Source organism: Saccostrea echinata, unplaced genomic scaffold (assembly GCF_033153115.1).
Source record: "Saccostrea echinata isolate AGI-Se365-2 ecotype Australia unplaced genomic scaffold, CSIRO_AGI_Sech_v1 ptg000007l, whole genome shotgun sequence".
In the NCBI taxonomy this organism is placed as follows: Eukaryota; Metazoa; Mollusca; class Bivalvia; order Ostreida; family Ostreidae; genus Saccostrea; species Saccostrea echinata.
Window position 1 is genome coordinate 4,449,472 of NW_026889756.1, and position 19,593 is coordinate 4,469,064.

At 32.4% G+C, this 19,593-nt stretch overlaps 1 protein-coding gene across 1 annotated transcript; it reads right to left on the minus strand.

Annotated features, from left to right (window-relative positions):
• Positions 1–763: 763 nt before the first annotated feature.
• LOC133180658 (USP6 N-terminal-like protein) lies at positions 764–13,220 on the minus strand. Its single transcript, XM_061315128.1, has 13 exons — positions 13,213–13,220; positions 13,033–13,111; positions 11,444–11,514; positions 10,518–10,560; positions 10,166–10,246; positions 9,851–9,958; positions 9,315–9,424; positions 8,971–9,085; positions 6,165–6,219; positions 1,830–1,924; positions 1,613–1,678; positions 1,413–1,512; positions 764–1,134 (listed from the first exon to the last, which is right to left on the minus strand). The coding sequence occupies exons 1-13, from the start codon at positions 13,218–13,220 to the stop codon at positions 941–943; spliced, it is 1,125 nt and encodes a 374-aa protein (XP_061171112.1). The 3' UTR covers positions 764–940.
• Between the last annotated feature and the right edge of the window lie 6,373 nt (positions 13,221–19,593).

Below are 19,593 nucleotides of genomic sequence, written 5' to 3' on the forward strand. Positions count from 1 at the left end.
AGAAAATATAAGAATGAATTGTTCATTTCGTTTTCCAGCATAAAAAAAATAATTTGAGTTTTGAAATATGAAGTCTAATTTTATGTTTTCCTTTCCTTTCTAGAAATTTCCATTCACGGACATCATTTTTTAACTGACGTACCTAAAATTCAAACAAAGTATGCAACTGTTATATGCAAGCTTTCGCTGAATCTGGTCGACTCGGCGAAAACCAACAATCAATCAAACTATGCAAGGTTTAAGTGATTTTGTTATATGAGGTTCATCTTTGCCATTGATTTGGAAAGGAAAAGTTCATACATACAGATAGTTGTAGAAATTAGAATATCTACATTAAAAAGAATAAAGAAGACTGATATCTATGTGTACAAAATGTTCTGATGAAAATATGGTTATTTTTAATCAAAAGAATATAGAATATAAGTTAATTTTTGCTTATATTCATGGGCTTGACTTCACTATAAATATGGATAGTAAATCCAACGTTTCTACTCGTCAATACATTAATATCAACCATTCGGAAAAGCTAAGTATAAGGGTTATAACATTAGAGGTTGTTACTTCAATAGTGGTTACACGTATAAAACCACTATTGAAATAATATTTACTATTGAAATACATGTAATTATCAATGCATTCAGAACCTCTATTGAAATCATTGCTTAAATAGTGAACATTATTTCAATAGTGGATGCAACATGTGTTCGGTCTTGAAATGTATTTTCAACCACTATTGAATAATAATTTAATAGTGAACGTTATTTCAATAGTGGTTGCAACCAGTGTTTGATTTTGAAATGCATTCTCAACCACTATTGAAATGATTATTTCAATAGTGGTTGCAACACAGCAGATTATGCAAATGAAACTCGTTAATTTTTCTCATTTGACATCCTCAGCTGTTTCTGTGTAAAGCCCATTTATATTTATCTTCTATTCCCTATAGTCCGAAAGGCAATGTTGGTTTTTCATTCACCTTGGCACGAGGTGGGAGGTCCATTTTAGCTTTATGTAGTTCCTGCATACAGATCGATAACTGATGAATCACAACATCATCATTGTATCCAAAGTTCTTCTCGAGTTCAGTATGAAAGAGTTCCTGGATTTCCTCTGCATTCATTCTCATCAACTTCCCTACAAACACACAATACTTTTATCGAAATGCATTTTTGTTTTCTTAGATTAAGTTGACAAAAGAACTCTAAAGAGTACAGAGCATTCATAATAACTTTTAGCATATTATTTTCAACTTAATATCAAATTCTTTTTAAGGTGAACATGTTAAAATGTAATGCCAGGTATAAAAATTCAAATGCTGTTTTAATTTTAACTGGACATATTATATGAAAAAAAGACAATGCAAATATTTTCTATTGGCATTAAGAAAAAGGGGAAGAATCTCAACGACTTACTCCTGTGTAATTTGATAATGTTGTACGCCATTGCTGAGAAAACCTTTTCTCCCTCAAAGATGTAGATATCCCACAGCCTCAGGGACAAAGAAAATGGGATCTGCATAATTAAACTGTACACTTACGTCACACCGTAATAATATTACAAATGAAGTCATTTTTTCCACATAATATGTAACAATATCATTAAAACTTCTTACCGATCCTAAAAAACTCTGTAAATACCATTTTGGCAAATATAAAGAAGGTTTAACGTCATTTTTCTCCTATAAAATTAACACATTCAATGTACGAGATAAAACATTTACATCAAGGCTTAAATTTCAGTGTTTGAACAAAAAATATTTGACTTCTTTTAGTTTAAGCAATGTTGTATTTTCTTGTGCATTTGGGCTAATTTTCTCTAAAAGTACTTACAAAATGCTCTCTAACTTTAGGTAAAAATTTATTCAAAATCACATCGTGGTGTTCCTGATATCGATGAAATTTAGGAAATCCTGGTACAAAAAACCCTACAATGACATAAATTCAGAATGCTTCAGAAATTAAGTTTCTTATAAATATATGCATAGTGTTTAATTATTATAATTTTAATGCGGTTTGAACACAGATAATGTTTATGGTCTATAAGACATAAACTCCACCAACATTAGTTTGATCACTTGAAATTATCTCCAGGTTCCATATTTACACTACTGTAATGATTTTCCCCTTAGATTCCAAAAAATCCCCTGACGTTCCCCTGTCTGTCACTGACATTTTCCTGTCTCCCCCTGACTTTCTCCTATGATCCCCTGTCGTTGTCCCTGACTACCCTGTCTACTCCCTGACGTCCCCTGACTTTGCCCCTGTTACCACTGTCTAACCCCTGATGTCCCCTGACATTCCCTGACGTCCCTGTCAACTCCCTGATGTCCCCTGACTACGTCCCTGACCACCCTGCCAACCCCCTGTCGTCCCCTGACATTCATTTTGACCAGGAAAAAGGGTTAAAATATATGTTTTGTTGCTATTTACTTGTGAGAAAATCGATACCTTACTCCTAGCAATTTTCAAGTTTTGTGAAAATGTAGATTTAATCATCATCGAATCTTTCAAAATATTATTTTATTGATTGTTATTAGCTTTTCAGAGAAATCTTAATAAGGATAAATGCCGTTACTTAAAAAAAAAAAATTACTAATATATTGCGTCTTGTGCAGCACAAATGGCATGTAAATATATATATATTTATTTATTTATCTGTTTATTTATTTACTTGTTTGTTTATTGATTTTATTAATTCATGTATCTGTTTATTTATTAATTTGTCTGCTTATTTGTTTATTCTTTTTTCTCCATTTATATATTTATTTTTTATTCAAGCTATCTATTTAATTTATTTATTTGTTTTACTTAATTATCAATAAACAAATGGATTTATTTAAAATTTTTATTTATTTATTTTATTTTATTTTATTCAATTATTTTAATTTATTGATTAATTAAATTTAATTCATTTTGCGAAGTTCTTCATATACAGTGTCCGTGTAAAACAAATTTGCTTCAAACTATTTTTTAAACATATTCAAATTACTTTTAATTCTTTTAATTTCATGATGGGTAATCATCGTCTTACTATACACAATCTGAATCTGGAATTTGTTTTATTGTTCCCTTTTACTTCGGTAAAATGAAAATTTCCTCAAAAACTTGTCACGGTTGTGAAAGAAATAACACCTGCAGAGTGGATACGGTCGTGCTGCCACAGAATAAACAGTGTATAGTGGTCAGTCAAAAGAACAATAGGTGTCTGATTTGTGTACCCAGAGTCACTGGTCAACTATCAACAGCTCGGAACTACTCTCACAGCCATGACAGTTTTTGAGGAACATTTTTATTTTTTTTTACCAAAGTAAAAGAAGCAATAAAACCAATTCCGAATTCCAATTGTGTGTAATAAGACGATTATTTTGATACCCATCATGAAATTAAAAGAATTAAAAGAAATGTAAATATGCTTAAAAGAAACTTTGAAGCATATTTTGTTTTACCTTATGACTGTTTATGCGAAACTCACAAATAAATTGAATAAATAGAATTAATTAATTAAAATAAAATGAATTAAAAACTAAATAAATATATAATATTTATCAATTAATTAATATTTCAATAAGGAAAATATATCTAAAAAGAAATATATGAACAGATTTAATTAATAAATTAGTCAATAAATAAATAAAACAAATAAATAAATACATGTGGATATATAGATAAACATATAAATAAATATAAATATAATTACTTTCCATTCATAACAAGACACAATAAATTTGTAATTCATTCTTTTCAAAGTAACTGGCATTTATTCTCCTTAAAATTTATCTAAAAGCTACATGTAGTAAACTAAAACAATCAAATACAATCATATTAAGAAATAAATTACTCAAGATATTCAAACAAATAACAATTGACTAAATATATATTTTCACAAAACTTAAGAATTGCCAAGAGTAACGTATTTCTCACAAGTAAATAGCAACAAAACATATTTTAACCCTTTTTCCTGGTCAAAATGAATGTCAGGGGACGACAGGGGGTTGGCAGGTGGTCAGGGACCTAGTCAGGGGACATCAGGGAGTTGACAGGGACGTCAGTGAATGTCAGGGGATATCAGGGGTTAGACAGTGGTAACAGGGGCAAAGTCAGGGGACGTCAGGGAGTAGACAGGGTAGTCAGGGACAACGACAGGGGATCATAGGAGAAAGTCAGGGGGAGACAGGAAAATGTCAGTGACAGACAGGGGAACGTCAGGGGATTTTTTGGAATCTAAGGGGAAAATCATTACAGTAGTGTTACCACTAGTTACAGAAGCGTTCCCTTCTTGATCGGGAGGTTCGGGTTCGATTCTCGTTCGCCGCGTCAGTTTAAACAATAGACTATTTCTTTGCAAGCTATCGGCACTCAGAGTGAAAGTCTTTCGAATAAGACTTAAAAACCGAGGTCCGGTCTCACGGTAGGCGTTGGCACGATTAAGAAACCTCACCGTTCAATGATCCTAAGTGCCGAGTTTAAGTTTAAATTTGAAGCCCTACACCAGCATATGGTGATTTCTCTACATACGAGAAAAATCTTCGAATGAGACCTTCAGAAACATACAATCAATCAAGCAAATCATGCAGGAATATAAGTCGGTTCGCCTAGAAGTTTGATGTCTTTGAATTTGCTATTTTCCCGCTTATCGTTTCAATGAAATATAGAGATAACAAACAGTAATCAAGCTAAAAAGTCCATTGAAACAACATAGATTTGGAACAAGCAAATACAGACCTCTAAAAGACCCCAGAGGTGGGATCAGGTACCAAAGAGAAGAAAGCATCCCATGTCGACCGGTCATATCCGCCGTGTGCTCTATGTCATTCTGCCCAAAATCGACACGGTATCTCAGTCGGTACAGCGCTCCCTCCGTGATTTGGAGGTCAAGTGTTCGAATCACGGGACATAAAACAATATTCAATCAATCAATTATTCAATCAATCAATCTGCCGAAATGATTGGATATTTAGGATCAATATCATATTATTTACCTATATTTTAAAGTATGCTTTAGGATATGACTTTAATTTTATCCTTAAATCTATTAAATAAATATTCAAACAAACTGAACAATGAGCAATATACATTTTGAATTAAACTAAATCATTTAGCGCTTATTTTATATGAATATGACAACTGTCAGAAAAAAAGAATATATGCCGATTTTTGACAATAATAGTCGTCATATTTATTCATTATTAAAAAAACAAATTTTCAGAAAAAAAAAAAACAAATGTTTCTGACATAGTTTTGGATTATAAAATAAAAAAAAAACTTTTTATCCGGGTATATAAGCATGCTCACACAATGGAAAATCAATATGAAAAGTATGGTACTAAAAGACTATAAGTAAATGTACAATTCCGTCAATCTAAATGAGTAAATTTAATATTAAAAGATATAACCTAACAACAAAGCTTTGTGATAAACGTGATACTTCAACTTTTCAATCGTCAACTTCCCTTACTTTCGTAGCAATATACCCTTATCACCTGCATATGGGGTTTATGTCTCTCAGTTGATTCGATATGCAAGAGCCTGCTCTACGTATGAACAATTTCTAAAACAAGGCAAGCTATTGATAAACAAGTTGATGAAACAAGGATATCAACAGTCTCGTTTGAAGTAATCTTTTGTCAGGTTTTACGGCCGATACAATGACCTTGTAATCACATACAATCAATCATTGAGTCAAATGCTGACTGACGTTTATCATACTTATTGTTAGGCCATTATTTATACACTGAACTGTCTACGGATTTCTCCGTTATTACCCGATCATGACAAGGAGCACCCGGCGGGTGTGACTGGTCGGCAGGGGACGCTCACTCCTCCATGGCACCTGATCCCACCTCTAAATTTTGAGGTCCGTGTTTGCTCTTCAAATTTGTATCGTTTCATTGGACTTTCGAGATTGAATACTGTTCGTTTTCTTCATATTTCATCAGCATTGGCCATTCATGTTTCAGTCATTTTCACGATGGCTACCACGATTTTTCGAAAATTGGTATTTTGTATTTTCAAAATGTTTTGATACATTTCTTTTTCCTTTGAGACTATCAACTAAAATGAAATTCAACATACCATTAAGCTATTTTTGCGTATATTCACTATGCACATGCGCTAAAAGTTAGTCTGTAGCTGTTTTTACCATGAAATCGACAAGTAGATTCTTACCATGCATGCCGTGTTGTTGACTACAGAACAGCTCTGAAAGGCCCCAGAATGAATCCTAAAATGATGATCACGAATTATCCTGTCTGTATATGTTCTTAAACACCTTTTTTCATACTATCTATTATAATACTCATTATAAAATCTTTTCAAAATTAATATTGTTGAAATGAACATTAATTTAACATTGCAACTTCAGTCATATTTAAAGGAATAAATTAAAAAACTGTGTTTGAGACGTTACAATAAACTGAACATTTCAACAAACAGTAAATCCATGAGTCGCAATCATCATCCTAATCATACATATTTCTATTCATGACAATGCAGTCTTGACCACCTTAACCCTAGATCCTTTCATTCAAACATGCATGAATTTGAGTTACTAGTATTTACATTGTGTTTGGCCCTATTTTAGGTGTAAACGATGCGAATAATAAATTTCTAAAATATTAAGAAATTGTGGTCCTTCCATTCTGATATATATATTATTATTTTGCTTTCAATGTTTTTTTTTATATGCTTAAGTTAAACTTTGACATCTTATATAATTCCCACTTTACCCATGCTGCCGTCACACCTTCTTACTCATGAGATTAAGTTACTCGCAGATCTCTTATGATACTCACAAACAAAAATTTGATGCCTGAATTTGTATATATTTCTGGCCCTTTTTTGTAGTAAACGATGATTTTGACGAATATTTTTTTTTAAATATTAAGAAACAGTTAACTTTCTAAGATGTTCAAAAGTCTACCTTTCTGCAACCATCCTTATTAATATAAACAAAGTTTTATCACTTTAAATCCTATTATCGTGAAATTTAAAATATACCAGGTTAAAGTTGTTAATTTATTCCTTTAAATATGACTGAAGTTGCAATGTTAAAGATTTTTGACAAAACGTTTGTTAGTATCATTTGACCTTATTGGGCTGACACGGGGTTTCTTTGCACAATGCTTCGCGCAGCATAGTATACATGTAATCAAGCGTATTTAATGTTTTAAAGCAACTTTTATCAAACAATTTATGATTTAACACAATTTAGAGATCACAGGTTAAAAAACCTTGTTGAATTTTAGATAACTTCTTTTTTAAATTGCTTTGTCAACTGATAGTTAAATGGACGTCGTAACTGTGTTTGAAACGTTACAATAAACTGAAACTTGTTTTTTTTTTTTCAGAGGGGGTCTTATGAAATGTTATAAAAGAAAAAAATACAAAATGTATGCTCTTGAAATTTAACAGAAGGAATGCGAGAATCTTTCAATTATTATCTGAATTTGTTTAATAAATCCTTAGTATCTGTCACATTTTGAACTACTCAACGAAAACAGGAAAATATCATAAATGTTGAGATTTTAAAGATGCTCGATCCTTCTGAAAAACTAGACAGTAGTATTTGGTATTTCTTGCATTGCACACACAATTTCATTGTACATACAAGTGCTCTGAAGTTGACATTAAAAAGATGCTTGAGTTTCTGATTGACAATATCTATGTGGTTTTTGGAGACCAGGTCTTCCAACAATCTATTGGAATTTCCATGGGTACCAATTGCGCCCCGTTGTTAGCAGGCCTTTTTTTGTATTCATATGAAGCAGAATTTGTCCAAAATTTTGTACGTGAAAAGAAGAAAACACTTGCTGTGGCCTTCAACTCGACATTTAGATATATCGGCGACGTATTGGCAATTAACAATGGCTATTTCCATTCTAATGTCGATACGATATATCCCGGTGAGCTTGAGATAAAAGATACCACAGAGTCTGACACATCTGTTTCATATTTGGATATTTTACTTGAAAAAGACGTTAATGGTAGTCTGACAACCAAGCTTTATGACAAACGACTTTAAGTTAAATGACTTTAACTTTTCAATCGTCAACTTCCCTTACTTATGCAGCAATATACCTTCATCACCTGCATACGGGGTATATATCTATCAGTTGATTCGATACCCAAGAGCATGCTCTACGTATGTACAATTTCTAAAACGAGGTAAATTATTGACAAACAAGTTGATGAAACAAGAATATCAGCTGTCTCGTTTAAAGTCATCATTTCGTAAGTTCTATGGTCGATACAATGACCTTGTCAGCAAGTTCAATTTATCATTGAGTCAAATGCTGACTGACGTTTTTCATACTAATTGTTAGGCCATTATTTACACACTGAATTGTCGACGATTTTTCCGTTATTTCCCGATCATGACAAGGAGCACACGGCGGGTGTGACTGGTCGGCAGGGGATGCTCACTCCTCCATGGCACCTGATCCCACCTCTGATGTTTGGAGGTCCGTGTTTGCTCTGCTCCTATTTTGTATTGTTTAATGGACTTTTGAGCTCGATTACTCTTCGTTATCTCCATATATTTCATTGCACATAATGTACTATATAGTATTACTGATCAAATATTATAATTTGAGCAAAAAGTCTACTTTTAGTGTTTTTGTAATTTGCTTCGAAGTGAAAAAAATAGGCACCTTCCAGTATGATCCTATAGTAAATTTACCTGTATCTTGAAACGGTTCCCAAAATATACCCAGACGGTAGATTTTTCCTAAACTTGGCATATACATTAAAGTCAATGTAATTTATATAATTATGTAAAAAATTTAAGATTTTCCCTTTTGTAGCTTTCACATGATAAAACCCCAGGCGGATCTTTGAAGTATTTCAACACGAATATGAAGGATTTTTAGAGTATGTGCTATACTCACAATGATTAACAAACAGGATACTAGTAAATAACAAATAGACAGAAAGCAGAGATGCTTCATTGTAAAGTTGATGTTTGTACACTGACCTCTTCATTAAGGTACATTAATAAAAGAGCTGCTATCTCACTCATTCCCTGACAATAGCCCACTTCTGTGTTGTAAACTGAGTAGGCAGCAAGGACATGGAACAGGGACTTTTGTCTGCAGAAAATAAAAAAAAACATCATGTTAATCCGCCCTCAGCAGTGCAAAACATATATCGTCCTTGTCAATAAGAAACCAGTGTAAATGTATCTTCAAATATGATGAATCTTTTATTTATTTTGCAAATACTTGCAAGATGATCTCCTAGAAAATCTTTGAAATTCTCGTCGATTTCCAAAATAATTTTTATTCTTGTTCCGCTCTGTGATATAGAACCAGCACTCACTTGACACCATATTGTTCACTGAACAGGGTGTGATTTCTGTATGTTCTTTGGACATCTATGTCTATTTGTCGTATGTGGGATGACTTTTCCCTAGTTTTGTCTCTCATTGCCTGAATACAATATATATTATTAAAATATGTTGATGATTTTTCCTACATAACCTAATAATCATTTCCCTCGAGAATGATAACATGAAACTAGCCTTTACAATAAAATGATTGTTCATGCAAATTTATTTTCTTAATTTCAGCAGCAAAAAAGTCCAAATTTAGGAACGTTATGGCACTGACAATGGTTGTTGATTGTGACAACTGGAAAATATTCCTTTTTTTTATTTTTGTTAAAAAATACAAGGACATCATTATCTAAAGTAAAAGGAAACTTGTGCGTTACCTTCACTTTTTTTTTATTCATTCTAACGTTTAAAAAAATATTTGCCCAATCGGGCATTAAAGTTTCAAGATTTTGCAATCACTGGTGGGTATCAGCTAATTGATTCCTTTATGTAAAAAAACATTGTATTCACTATTTTTTACCATGTATACTCCATTCTGCTCCTCTCTGGTTTGATTGATATTGAGAATTCGAGCCCAAACAAGACCTCTTACATCTGCAGGAATTCCCTTGTAAATCCTTCTTACAAACTGTTAGAAAAAAAGATGGGTGTAATTTGTTTGGTATGTGTTAGTATATATAGATATATAAAAAGATTCAAGGTACATCAATATAATAACTTAAAAGACATACGTTAACAGACTGGCAGAAATCAAAATATATAAAGCTGAGCTTCAATATGTACAACCCATCCTAACTCTATTCTAGAAGACATACCCCCCACTTGTCCTTTTTACCTTCTCACCACGACAGGACTGCTCCCATTCACTGACCATTTTCTGCCATTTCTTTGACCTTTTTCTCTCTTTCTCTATAACCTGATTGTAAAAAAAATGAAGTGTTTTATAACATTCTTTTGTATAATCATCATCTAATATTGCCAAGTTTATTTTCAGAAATGATTTATGCAAGAGAAATGCAACTCCGAAAGAAAAAGGTGCATTCCCCCCCCCCCCCAAAAAAAATATACTGCACCATATCTTTAAGTAAAGAACTCTTGATTTTATCAGTAATTCATATCACTAAGGCTAGATATTTGTTTTATGACTTAACGAATAAAAGTTTCCTATTGAATGAAAGTAAAATAACCTCGCTCTCCTTCGCATATCGTCCTTCGGGAAGTCCATTTTTACTGAAATAAACACAACAGATTTTTGTATACTGTAGAATTATACATTTTCGTGAGGTCAGATTTTCGTGGTTTTAACGAAAAACTACTGATTAGTGGGGATTAGTGGGGATTTGTAGGGATTAGTGGGGATTAGTGGAGATTTGTAGGGATTAGTGGGGATTAGTGGGGATATGTGGGGATTAGTGGGGATTAGTGGGGATTTGTGGGGATTAGTGGGGATTAGTGCGGATTTGATATCGCGAATGAAGAAGTGCTAAGTTGTTAAAATTTCATATTTCGTGGAGGACATAGATGCGTGGGTCTATTCATACCATGAAAACAACAAACAGTACCCCCCCCCCCCCCGAAAATAAATGATTTTACAGTATTTGGAAACTACTATGAAACTGAATGTTTAAAATGTTTCGTGCTCATCCTTGTATTAATGCCATTGAAGAAAAATCTTGCCAATCATTTCAGAAAATTCTTTCAAAATATAAATATTTAAACTATTTAACGCTTTCTGTGTTTGTTCGGACTGGAGTTAAAGGTGCAGCTGTTGCAGAAAAAAATACATAAACCGCCTAAGCGATAGCTGCAACCATTATTTCTCTTAAAAGCAAACAAATTGTTGTTTGTGTTTATATCTGTATATAAAATCATATAGAATAGGTTTTAGAACGTTGATTTCTTTTCTTGCTTTTTCTAAGATTAGGTATTCTTAAAACGTAAATATTACAGAATTAATTGACTATAACTGCTGGTCTGAGTATCTAAAAGATTTTTTAATCTTTTTTTTTTCCAAAGTGGGAACAAGTTTTCCTCTAAGTCGTTCTACTGTGTGTGTGTTTAGGGGGGTCTTAAAAGTGCAAAAAACTTCCCCACTCTTAGAACCAGTACTCACTAGATGAATCCCCAGCGGTCCAGGCACTCCTTATGTGCTCCATGGTCAATCTGAGCACTCTCCTCCAGTCCCTAAAAAGATAAATATCAAGTATTTTAAAGTGCATAGAAACTTCAATTACTTTCAAACATTTAAAATCAAATTTGTTATATTCAAAAATAAGCCTTTTGAATTTAAATACGTTTTAAAGATTTTATATCAAACCCCCATTTTCTTGAACAAGCAGATACGTACTTCATCACATTTATTTAAATTTCTTTCCACATATTTTACTTAAAATGAACAAAATCTATACAAGCAATCAATAATTTTTGATTGAAATTCAGAACGTGATATATATATATATATATTACTAAATTTTCCGTTAACAAAAAAAAGTCAATTTTTAGATGTGTATGTGGAGATTAAATGTCTGAGAAATTGTGTGTGTGTTTGGTGAGAGAGAGTGTGTGTGAAGTTGTGTCCATAATGACGATTCAGGCAAAACGAGCATGCTGTTCCTTCCAACACTTGATTATTGGATTTAATTTTGTCTCAACATCAGTATCGAAAGAATAGAATTTAGGCGCTGATTTGATTTTCAAAAAGATTAAGCTTAACATGAAATTCATTGATCCATTTTCGTCCATTCTGTTCTAAAGTCAATACGGTCTGGGATCTATTGTGCCCTAAAAATTTAATGTTTTCAAAAACTTATGAAATTTATTTGAATATGAGTTAGAGCTAATGACTGTAGTAAATCATAAAGAAATATGGCATGAAGGAGGGTCATTCTGGAAATATGACGTCTTTACTTTGGTACATTTCTCAGTTTTAAACAGAAAAAAGACTCAAAATGTCTTATTTCTGGAGGTATTTTTCTAAAGAAAATAGTGACCACAATCGTTGCCCACTTCATTGTTTGGATATGTTGTGTAAAATCCTTTGAAATATCATATTTCTCAGAATCTTTGTGGGCGACGCATGTGCTCTATATTACCTATGAAGGAAAATAACACTGAAGATTAATGTCCTCTGCAACTTTTTAAGAAAATGCAGGAAAGTTCATGACGTCACAATCGACATTTAGGAGTTCATATGAAAAAACTATTTGTGAATTCTTACTGCATGGTATTTTAACGATTCAGAAAGTATGAGTTTTGATTTATTATATCACTTTCATATTTTAGATCAGATGTATAGTTATCAGTCTCTAAACTCCATAGAAACAATACAAATCTGGAGAAGAGCAAACACGGAACTCTAAAAATATTAGAGATGGGGCAATAGACAATAGACTATTCCCTTAATGCATATTTTGTTTCTTTGCCTCACCAAGTTGAAAAAAATTCTTTTAAAGAAACCACCTGTACACATCCCTATGGTCTATAAGCAAGTAACATAGATCTATTTTAACCACTCATTAAACTACAAACACCGCTAAAACATTTGTGTCCCTTAAAAATTTCTCTTGTGTCTTCTCTCACCTTGTGCTGTCACCATTCCCCCGCCCCACGGTGTCATCACTGACATTATAATATAGAGCCCACTTGTGTCATCTTTAACGTAGTGAAGTACATCCCTACCCCGCCACTTGTGTGTTCTCTCACCTCGTCATATTTGGCGACTATATCCTCCATTTCTTCCAAAGCTCTATGGACCTTATCCTGTTTGTGTTTGGTTGCTGAGCTAAAGAGGGAAAATAAACCATAATATAACAATATTAGCCTACGTTTATGACGACTGTTACTTTGTGTAAAAGTTGTTTGTCTTTGTCGGAATAATCATACTCTGTCATGTCTAATATGATGGCACTTTTAATGAATTTAGCAAACATATACACTGCATGTGAAATAATCAAGATCAGAAGTATCATATAACGCTTTCGAGAATATTGAGAAACTGAAACATGCACTATTCCTTACAAAATAATTAGGTTTGCTTAGACACTGCACAGGCACGGAATTTTTTTTTTTTTTTTTTTTTTTTTTTTTTTTTTTTTTGGTAGAAATCAAAGACACAAGGAAGTTACATCTATGCAGAATAATCATATTTAGGCTTTTGTTTTAATTCTGAATTTGACTACGGAATGTTTGGTGCAAATGAATCACGCAATTAATATTGACTTTTTGTTCCAAAACCAAATCATTGGATCCTTATGTACCTGAATAGTGCTTGGGAAGGACCATAGTATTTTCGAATATCAAATAAATGTTTCTACTTAGTTATCGATAAAAAATGTGCTATTTTATAACAACTCTAAATAACGTTCTTGAATGAAAAAAAGTCTCATATGTCTTTTAGTGTCAAAACATAGCCCCTCTTCTGATGATGCGGATCTTTTTTTTCTTGGCCGTATTTTGATTGTTCTTTTGATAAATATGGGAAATATACTTTGAAATTCTTGATTTTTTCAAAACTACGTCTAGATGTATTGTCATATTCACATTGGCACATTGTAGACATAAAAGATTCCTCACATTAGTTATGTGGTCGCTGCAACAACATAGAAAGGCCACGACTACTTTCCTGATCCAGTATTCTTTTCGTTGTATACAGAATGGAGTGCTTAAAGTGGGACTATCAGTTTGATGATATATATTCTTCCGCGAAATTCTTGCCCACATTGAAATAATAGAGTGATTAGGCGAATTGAAATGTTATACAGATGTTGATGGCCCCTACTGATTGAATTATTTGTTTACCTTATATATACCAGTCCGCATAGAAAACACTCAATTCAATAGACAACGTTTGATGTTTTACAAGTCAAATTTTCACCAGTTAAAGTATCAACAAAATTGTCCAGTTGTTTTCATTTTAACATTTTTAGGTCACCTGAGTCACTCAGGTGACCTATTGCTATCTCTTTTCGTCCGTTGTCGTGCGTTGTCCGTCGTTCGTCGGTCGTAAACTTTTGAACATTTTCAGCTTCTTCTCTGGAACCAGTGAACCAATTTCAGCCAATTTTGGCATATAGCATTTATGGGTGAAGGGGAACAAAAATTGTGAAATTCGTGGCCCCTGCCCCCCTGGGGCCTGAGGGGTGGGGCCAAAACCATCAAAATTAATGCAATCTTTAAAAATCTTCTTCTTTACTCCTGGACATCAAGCAGTCAAACTGTTGGCATGATTGTAATAAGCATTGAGCCCTCTACCAAAATTGTGAAATTCATGGCCCCAGGGTCAGGGGTTCTGGTGCTAGGGCGGGGCTATATAGATCATATAGTGAAAGTGCATTATTTCTTTGAAAATCTTCTTCTCTACTCCTGGGTATTATTGAAACAAATTGAATACATAGTTATGATGAGCAAGGGTGACTCTACCAAAATTGTGAAATTCATGGCCCCAGGGTCAGGGGTTCTGGTGTTAGGGCGGGGCTATATAGAACATATAGTGAAAGTGCATTATTTCTTTGAAAATCTTCTTCTCTACTCCTGGGTATTATTGAAACAAATTGAATACATAGTTATGATAAGCAAGAGTGACTCTACCAAAATTGTGAAATTCATGGCCCCTGGGTCAGGGGTTCTGGTGCTAGGGCGGGGCTCTTTTGATTATATAATGAAAATGCATTAATTCTTTGAAAATCTTCTTCTCTACTCCTGGGTATTATTGAAACAAATCGAATACATAGTTATGATAAGCAAGAGTAACTCTACCAAAATTGTGAAATTCATAGCCCCAGGGTCAGGGATTCTGTTGCTAGGGCGGGGCTATATAGATCATATAGTGAAAGTGCATTATTTCTTTGAAAATCTTCTTCTCTACTCCTTGGTATTATTGAAACAAATCGAATACATAGTTATGATGAGCAAGAGTGACTCTACCAAAATTGTGAAATTCATGGCCCCTGGGTCAGGGGTTCTGGTGCTAGGGTGGGGCTATATAGATCATATAGTGAAAGTGCATTATTTCTTTGAAAAGCTTCTTCTCTTCTCCTGAGTATTATTTAAACAAATACATGGTTATGATAAGCAAGGATGCCTTTTCCAAATTTGTGAATTTCATGACCCCTGGATCAGAGGTTCTGATGTTAGGGCGGGACTCTATTTATTATATAGTGAAAATACATTAATGCTTTAAAAATCTTCTCTGCACCTGGGCATATCAGAGGCAAAAAGGGTAAAAGTTTTAATAAGGAAGGGTATTTTTACCAGATTTTTGAACATCAAGACCATTTGGTCAAGTGTTCTAGTCCAGACCAGGGCTCTATTAATTTGTATTCTACTGAGAGGAGTTATTCCCCTTTGCCATTTACTTGTGATAATTAATCACTGTTACAGTAAATAATGTACTTGAAAGGTTAATAGAATGAGAATTATGCAAGAATTTTTATTGAATAATACAAAAAGTACTTTCATAGTTTTAATGATCAGGTAGACTTGTCTTATTAAGGTTTTTCATCCCTAATAGGAAGTAATTCTCTATCCTTAAATATCAATCACGTATATAATACTCTGATATTAATTCAAAGAACTTTACAGTAGAAAAGGATTTACCAAGTGAAAGTTTCAAAAACGTAATTAACTAAGCAGTATTTAATTAATAGAAATTGCATTGAAGTCTATGGAGACAAGCGATTTTTTTAAAATAAAAATTCAGATAATAAGAATATCAATAAGTACTGTGGTGGAAAGATCCATTAAATCATTAGAAATAGAATGACAATTGAAAACAATTTTTTTACCGTATATTTTTTTAAAATTGATTTTTATTACTTAAAAAAAGAGGGAGATAACTCTTCAACAAAGGTCAAGTCATAAATTAGGACACTTCCATTCTTACATGCTAATAGTAATAAATGTAGATTATGTCTAAATATACTGAGTATTCCACCCGTACACATCTGTTATGTATTCAAATTCATTGAATCTGAGGCTATTAGGGATGGAATACCAGTACCTTAAATGTTCATCAAAGACCAAGAGTCTTACTCAGGCCAATGTAAGAGATTTCCACAAGGAATTAAAAGAGTACAGAAGCACTGATAGTTTCTTAATATACTGTCTGGTGAGAGTGATAAATGGGGAACAGATTAGAACCTAATTTATGAACTGTTAATGAATACTAGACTAATTATTTTGTTAATCCTGATCACCCTATTTTTCTTGCTTTTGGGCAACAAAGCTTCATCTTTCAGTTCATTTTATACTCTATGGATCCTCTAAATTGTTGTATTATACTTGTGACCGTTAAGGCCCTTGGGCCTCTTGTTATTATATGTCAAGGATTTCTACGTTTATCGAATCAAGGCGAAGGGTTGGCGACGAGAGTGACCTAGTTGTCAGGGAACTGATCCCATTTCTGGTGTTTTAAGTGGTCCTTGTTTGCTCTGCTCTTAAGTTTTATTTTCCAATTAGATTTTTGAATTTGTTTTTTTTTTTATCTTCACACTTAATTCGAAACGTCACAAACAAAAAAACGTATTCCTTAATACATATGACTTATTTCGTTTTGTATTATTGTGGGAAGTATTTCCTGATATGCAGGGAAACGAAAAGTATTACTTTTGTAATCAACCAAATCTCCTTCCATTCCTTATCCCCCCCCCCCAAAAAAAAAAACAATTTCTTAAATGACCAAAAGTGAGTGACATTACTTCTTTAAATGGCCTGCATGCCTTGGTTTTATTTAGACGAAAACATCAATTTCATGCAAGTCTTCTAAATGTTTTATAAAATAATCAGAATAATCTAAAGCATTCAAATTCATGTACATACCTTTTTGAAGTTACCTTTTGAAATAATTCCCCTAAGCTTCTAAAATTTTACTTTGAATATCTATTCAGGCTCGGAAATGCATAATTTGCTCATAAATGCACATACATTCTGTCATTGACATACCCTTGATGTAGTGGAAGGTTTAAAGTCTAGATTAAAATCTTCATTTTATAACCTGGATATCTTTTTACTTCACCAAAAGGCTGTTTCCCGTACAGATTTTTGATTGTGGGATGGATAAATATTACACATTACACATAGTTCAATAAAAGATGACGAATTCTAATTTGGTGTGACAATATTTTATAATTATCAACAAAAAATTAAACAATTAAATCTGTAACCTAAAAAAACTCAAAAGCTTCTGGTATTTTGTTCCATTTGTGAAAGGAATTATATATAATTTCATAAAATACGAAGTGAAAAACTTTACCTTCAGACTTTTCTCTTGCATTTTTTACTGAAGATTGTACAAGGTTTTATTTAAAAATGCTTATCGCCTCGCACATCCTTTGTTAAGAAATTTTTGGGATAGAATTTTTTGCACTGGTTGTTTTTTGTTACCGGTATTTCTATGATTTAAAATAGCCAAAGTCTCTTAAACAATTGTACAGGGAAACAGGACGACAAAGACACCTGATCCCACATCTGATGTTTTAGAGGTCCATGTTTGCTCTGCTCCTGTATGAATGGACTTTTGAGCTTGAACACTCTTCTTTATCTCCATATATTTCATATTTAATCTTCCAATTCAGCAAAAGAAGTTAACGAACTACTGTAGTTATATGATAGAGATGGGCGTCACTTACTGATGTGTATCCTATAGATAGAACTCAGAAAATATTAGTTTTGTATTTCATGTGTCAATTTGCGGTATACCAACTGATCGCAATCAGTATAAGGATGGTAAACATTTTTTTTCTTTTTCAATTGATTTCTGTTCATTGGTTTATGAACGAGTTTCAATAAAAGTGACAACTATAAGGATTAAAGCGTTCTGTTATATGGCGAACTGAACAAAAACTTGAAACTGAACTTTTTTTTTTAATTCACGTAAGTAATTACTGCAAATAAAATGAATGATAGTGATAGAAAAGTAGATTCTAGCCAATAAACCTCAAACAAAAGCACAATTAAGTTTTTCGAAATTCACATACTTGAAGAAAAATAATTCTTGTCAAGGGACATATATTCTGAGTACTTAACAACATTAAAACACATTCATTTTTTTCTGATGTTTCAAAACTTGTGCCTACAATCATGCATTCTTAAATTGAATTTTCAACGATCGCATTCTTTGTTTCGATGACACATTTCGGATATTTATGAACTGAATTTTAATTTGTATAATTCATGACCGTCATGAAATATAAAAGCTTAAGGTTAAATACATTTTACGAAGCGTGATAGTGCTTCAAGATAAATATTCTGGCGAAAAGCGTTGTAGTTCATGTACCATCAAAAATTCATATGTTATATTTATTCCATCTAGTCATTTCTATTATATATAATATATATATTTTATATATATATATAATTTAATTTTGTTTGTATTCTAGCCTGTGATTGGCTAATATCCAAAAAGGAACACAAATTATTTCTGTATAACCTGGTTTGGTATGGGGACACCCCCCCCCCCCCTGACAACCAGCTGAATCATCTGTATCCATACAATCCTCTCATTTCCAATCCTCGGGATTCATGGAAAAATTAAGATTTAATAAATGTACCTTTAACTTCAAACAATAATTCGATCTTACCACATGTAAACAAATAACAAGGCTGCTAGGCCTATGTATCAGTTTTTACCTCCCCTCGCTTCCCATCACTTCCGTTACTTCCGTTACTACGGTTGTATTATTGAGCGGCAAATTTGAACTAATAAAAAGCAACGAAATTTTACACCCGTAGTTTTTTAATGATTTTAAGATTAAATTATATAAGGAATGACTCTAATTCTTGGCAAAATTATTCGAGTATAACCTTGTTTGGGTCAGTTTACGCTGTTGTATGATCCGCTTCGCGGATTATAATACGTAAACTGACCCAAACCAGGTTATACTCGAATAATTTGGCCAAGAATTAGCGTCATTCCTAATATATATATATATATATATATATATATATATATATATATATATATATATATATATATATATATATATATATATATATATATATATATATATATATATATATATATATATATATATATATATATTTATTATACATATATTATATAAATATATAAATATTTATCTATTTCAAACTTCAAAAAGACTTTCTCTCATTTAATCCATCAGTTAAAACTACTTTAAATGTATTTGACCACACTATTAAACCAAATATCCTGTACGGTTCAGAATTATGTTGTTTTTTTTTTTTTTGTTTTTTGTTTTTTTGTTTTTTTGTTTGTTTGTTTGTTTGTTTTTTTTTTGTTTTGTTTTG

Coding starts and splice junctions, on each gene's coding strand:
- LOC133180658 (XM_061315128.1), bottom strand. Junction 10,561..11,443: donor GACCGCTGGGGATTCATCTA/GTGAGTACTGGT, acceptor TGTTTATTTCAG/TAAAAATGGACTTCCCGAAG. Junction 9,425..9,850: donor AGCAGAATGGAGTATACATG/GTAAAAAATAGT, acceptor TATTGTATTCAG/GCAATGAGAGACAAAACTAG.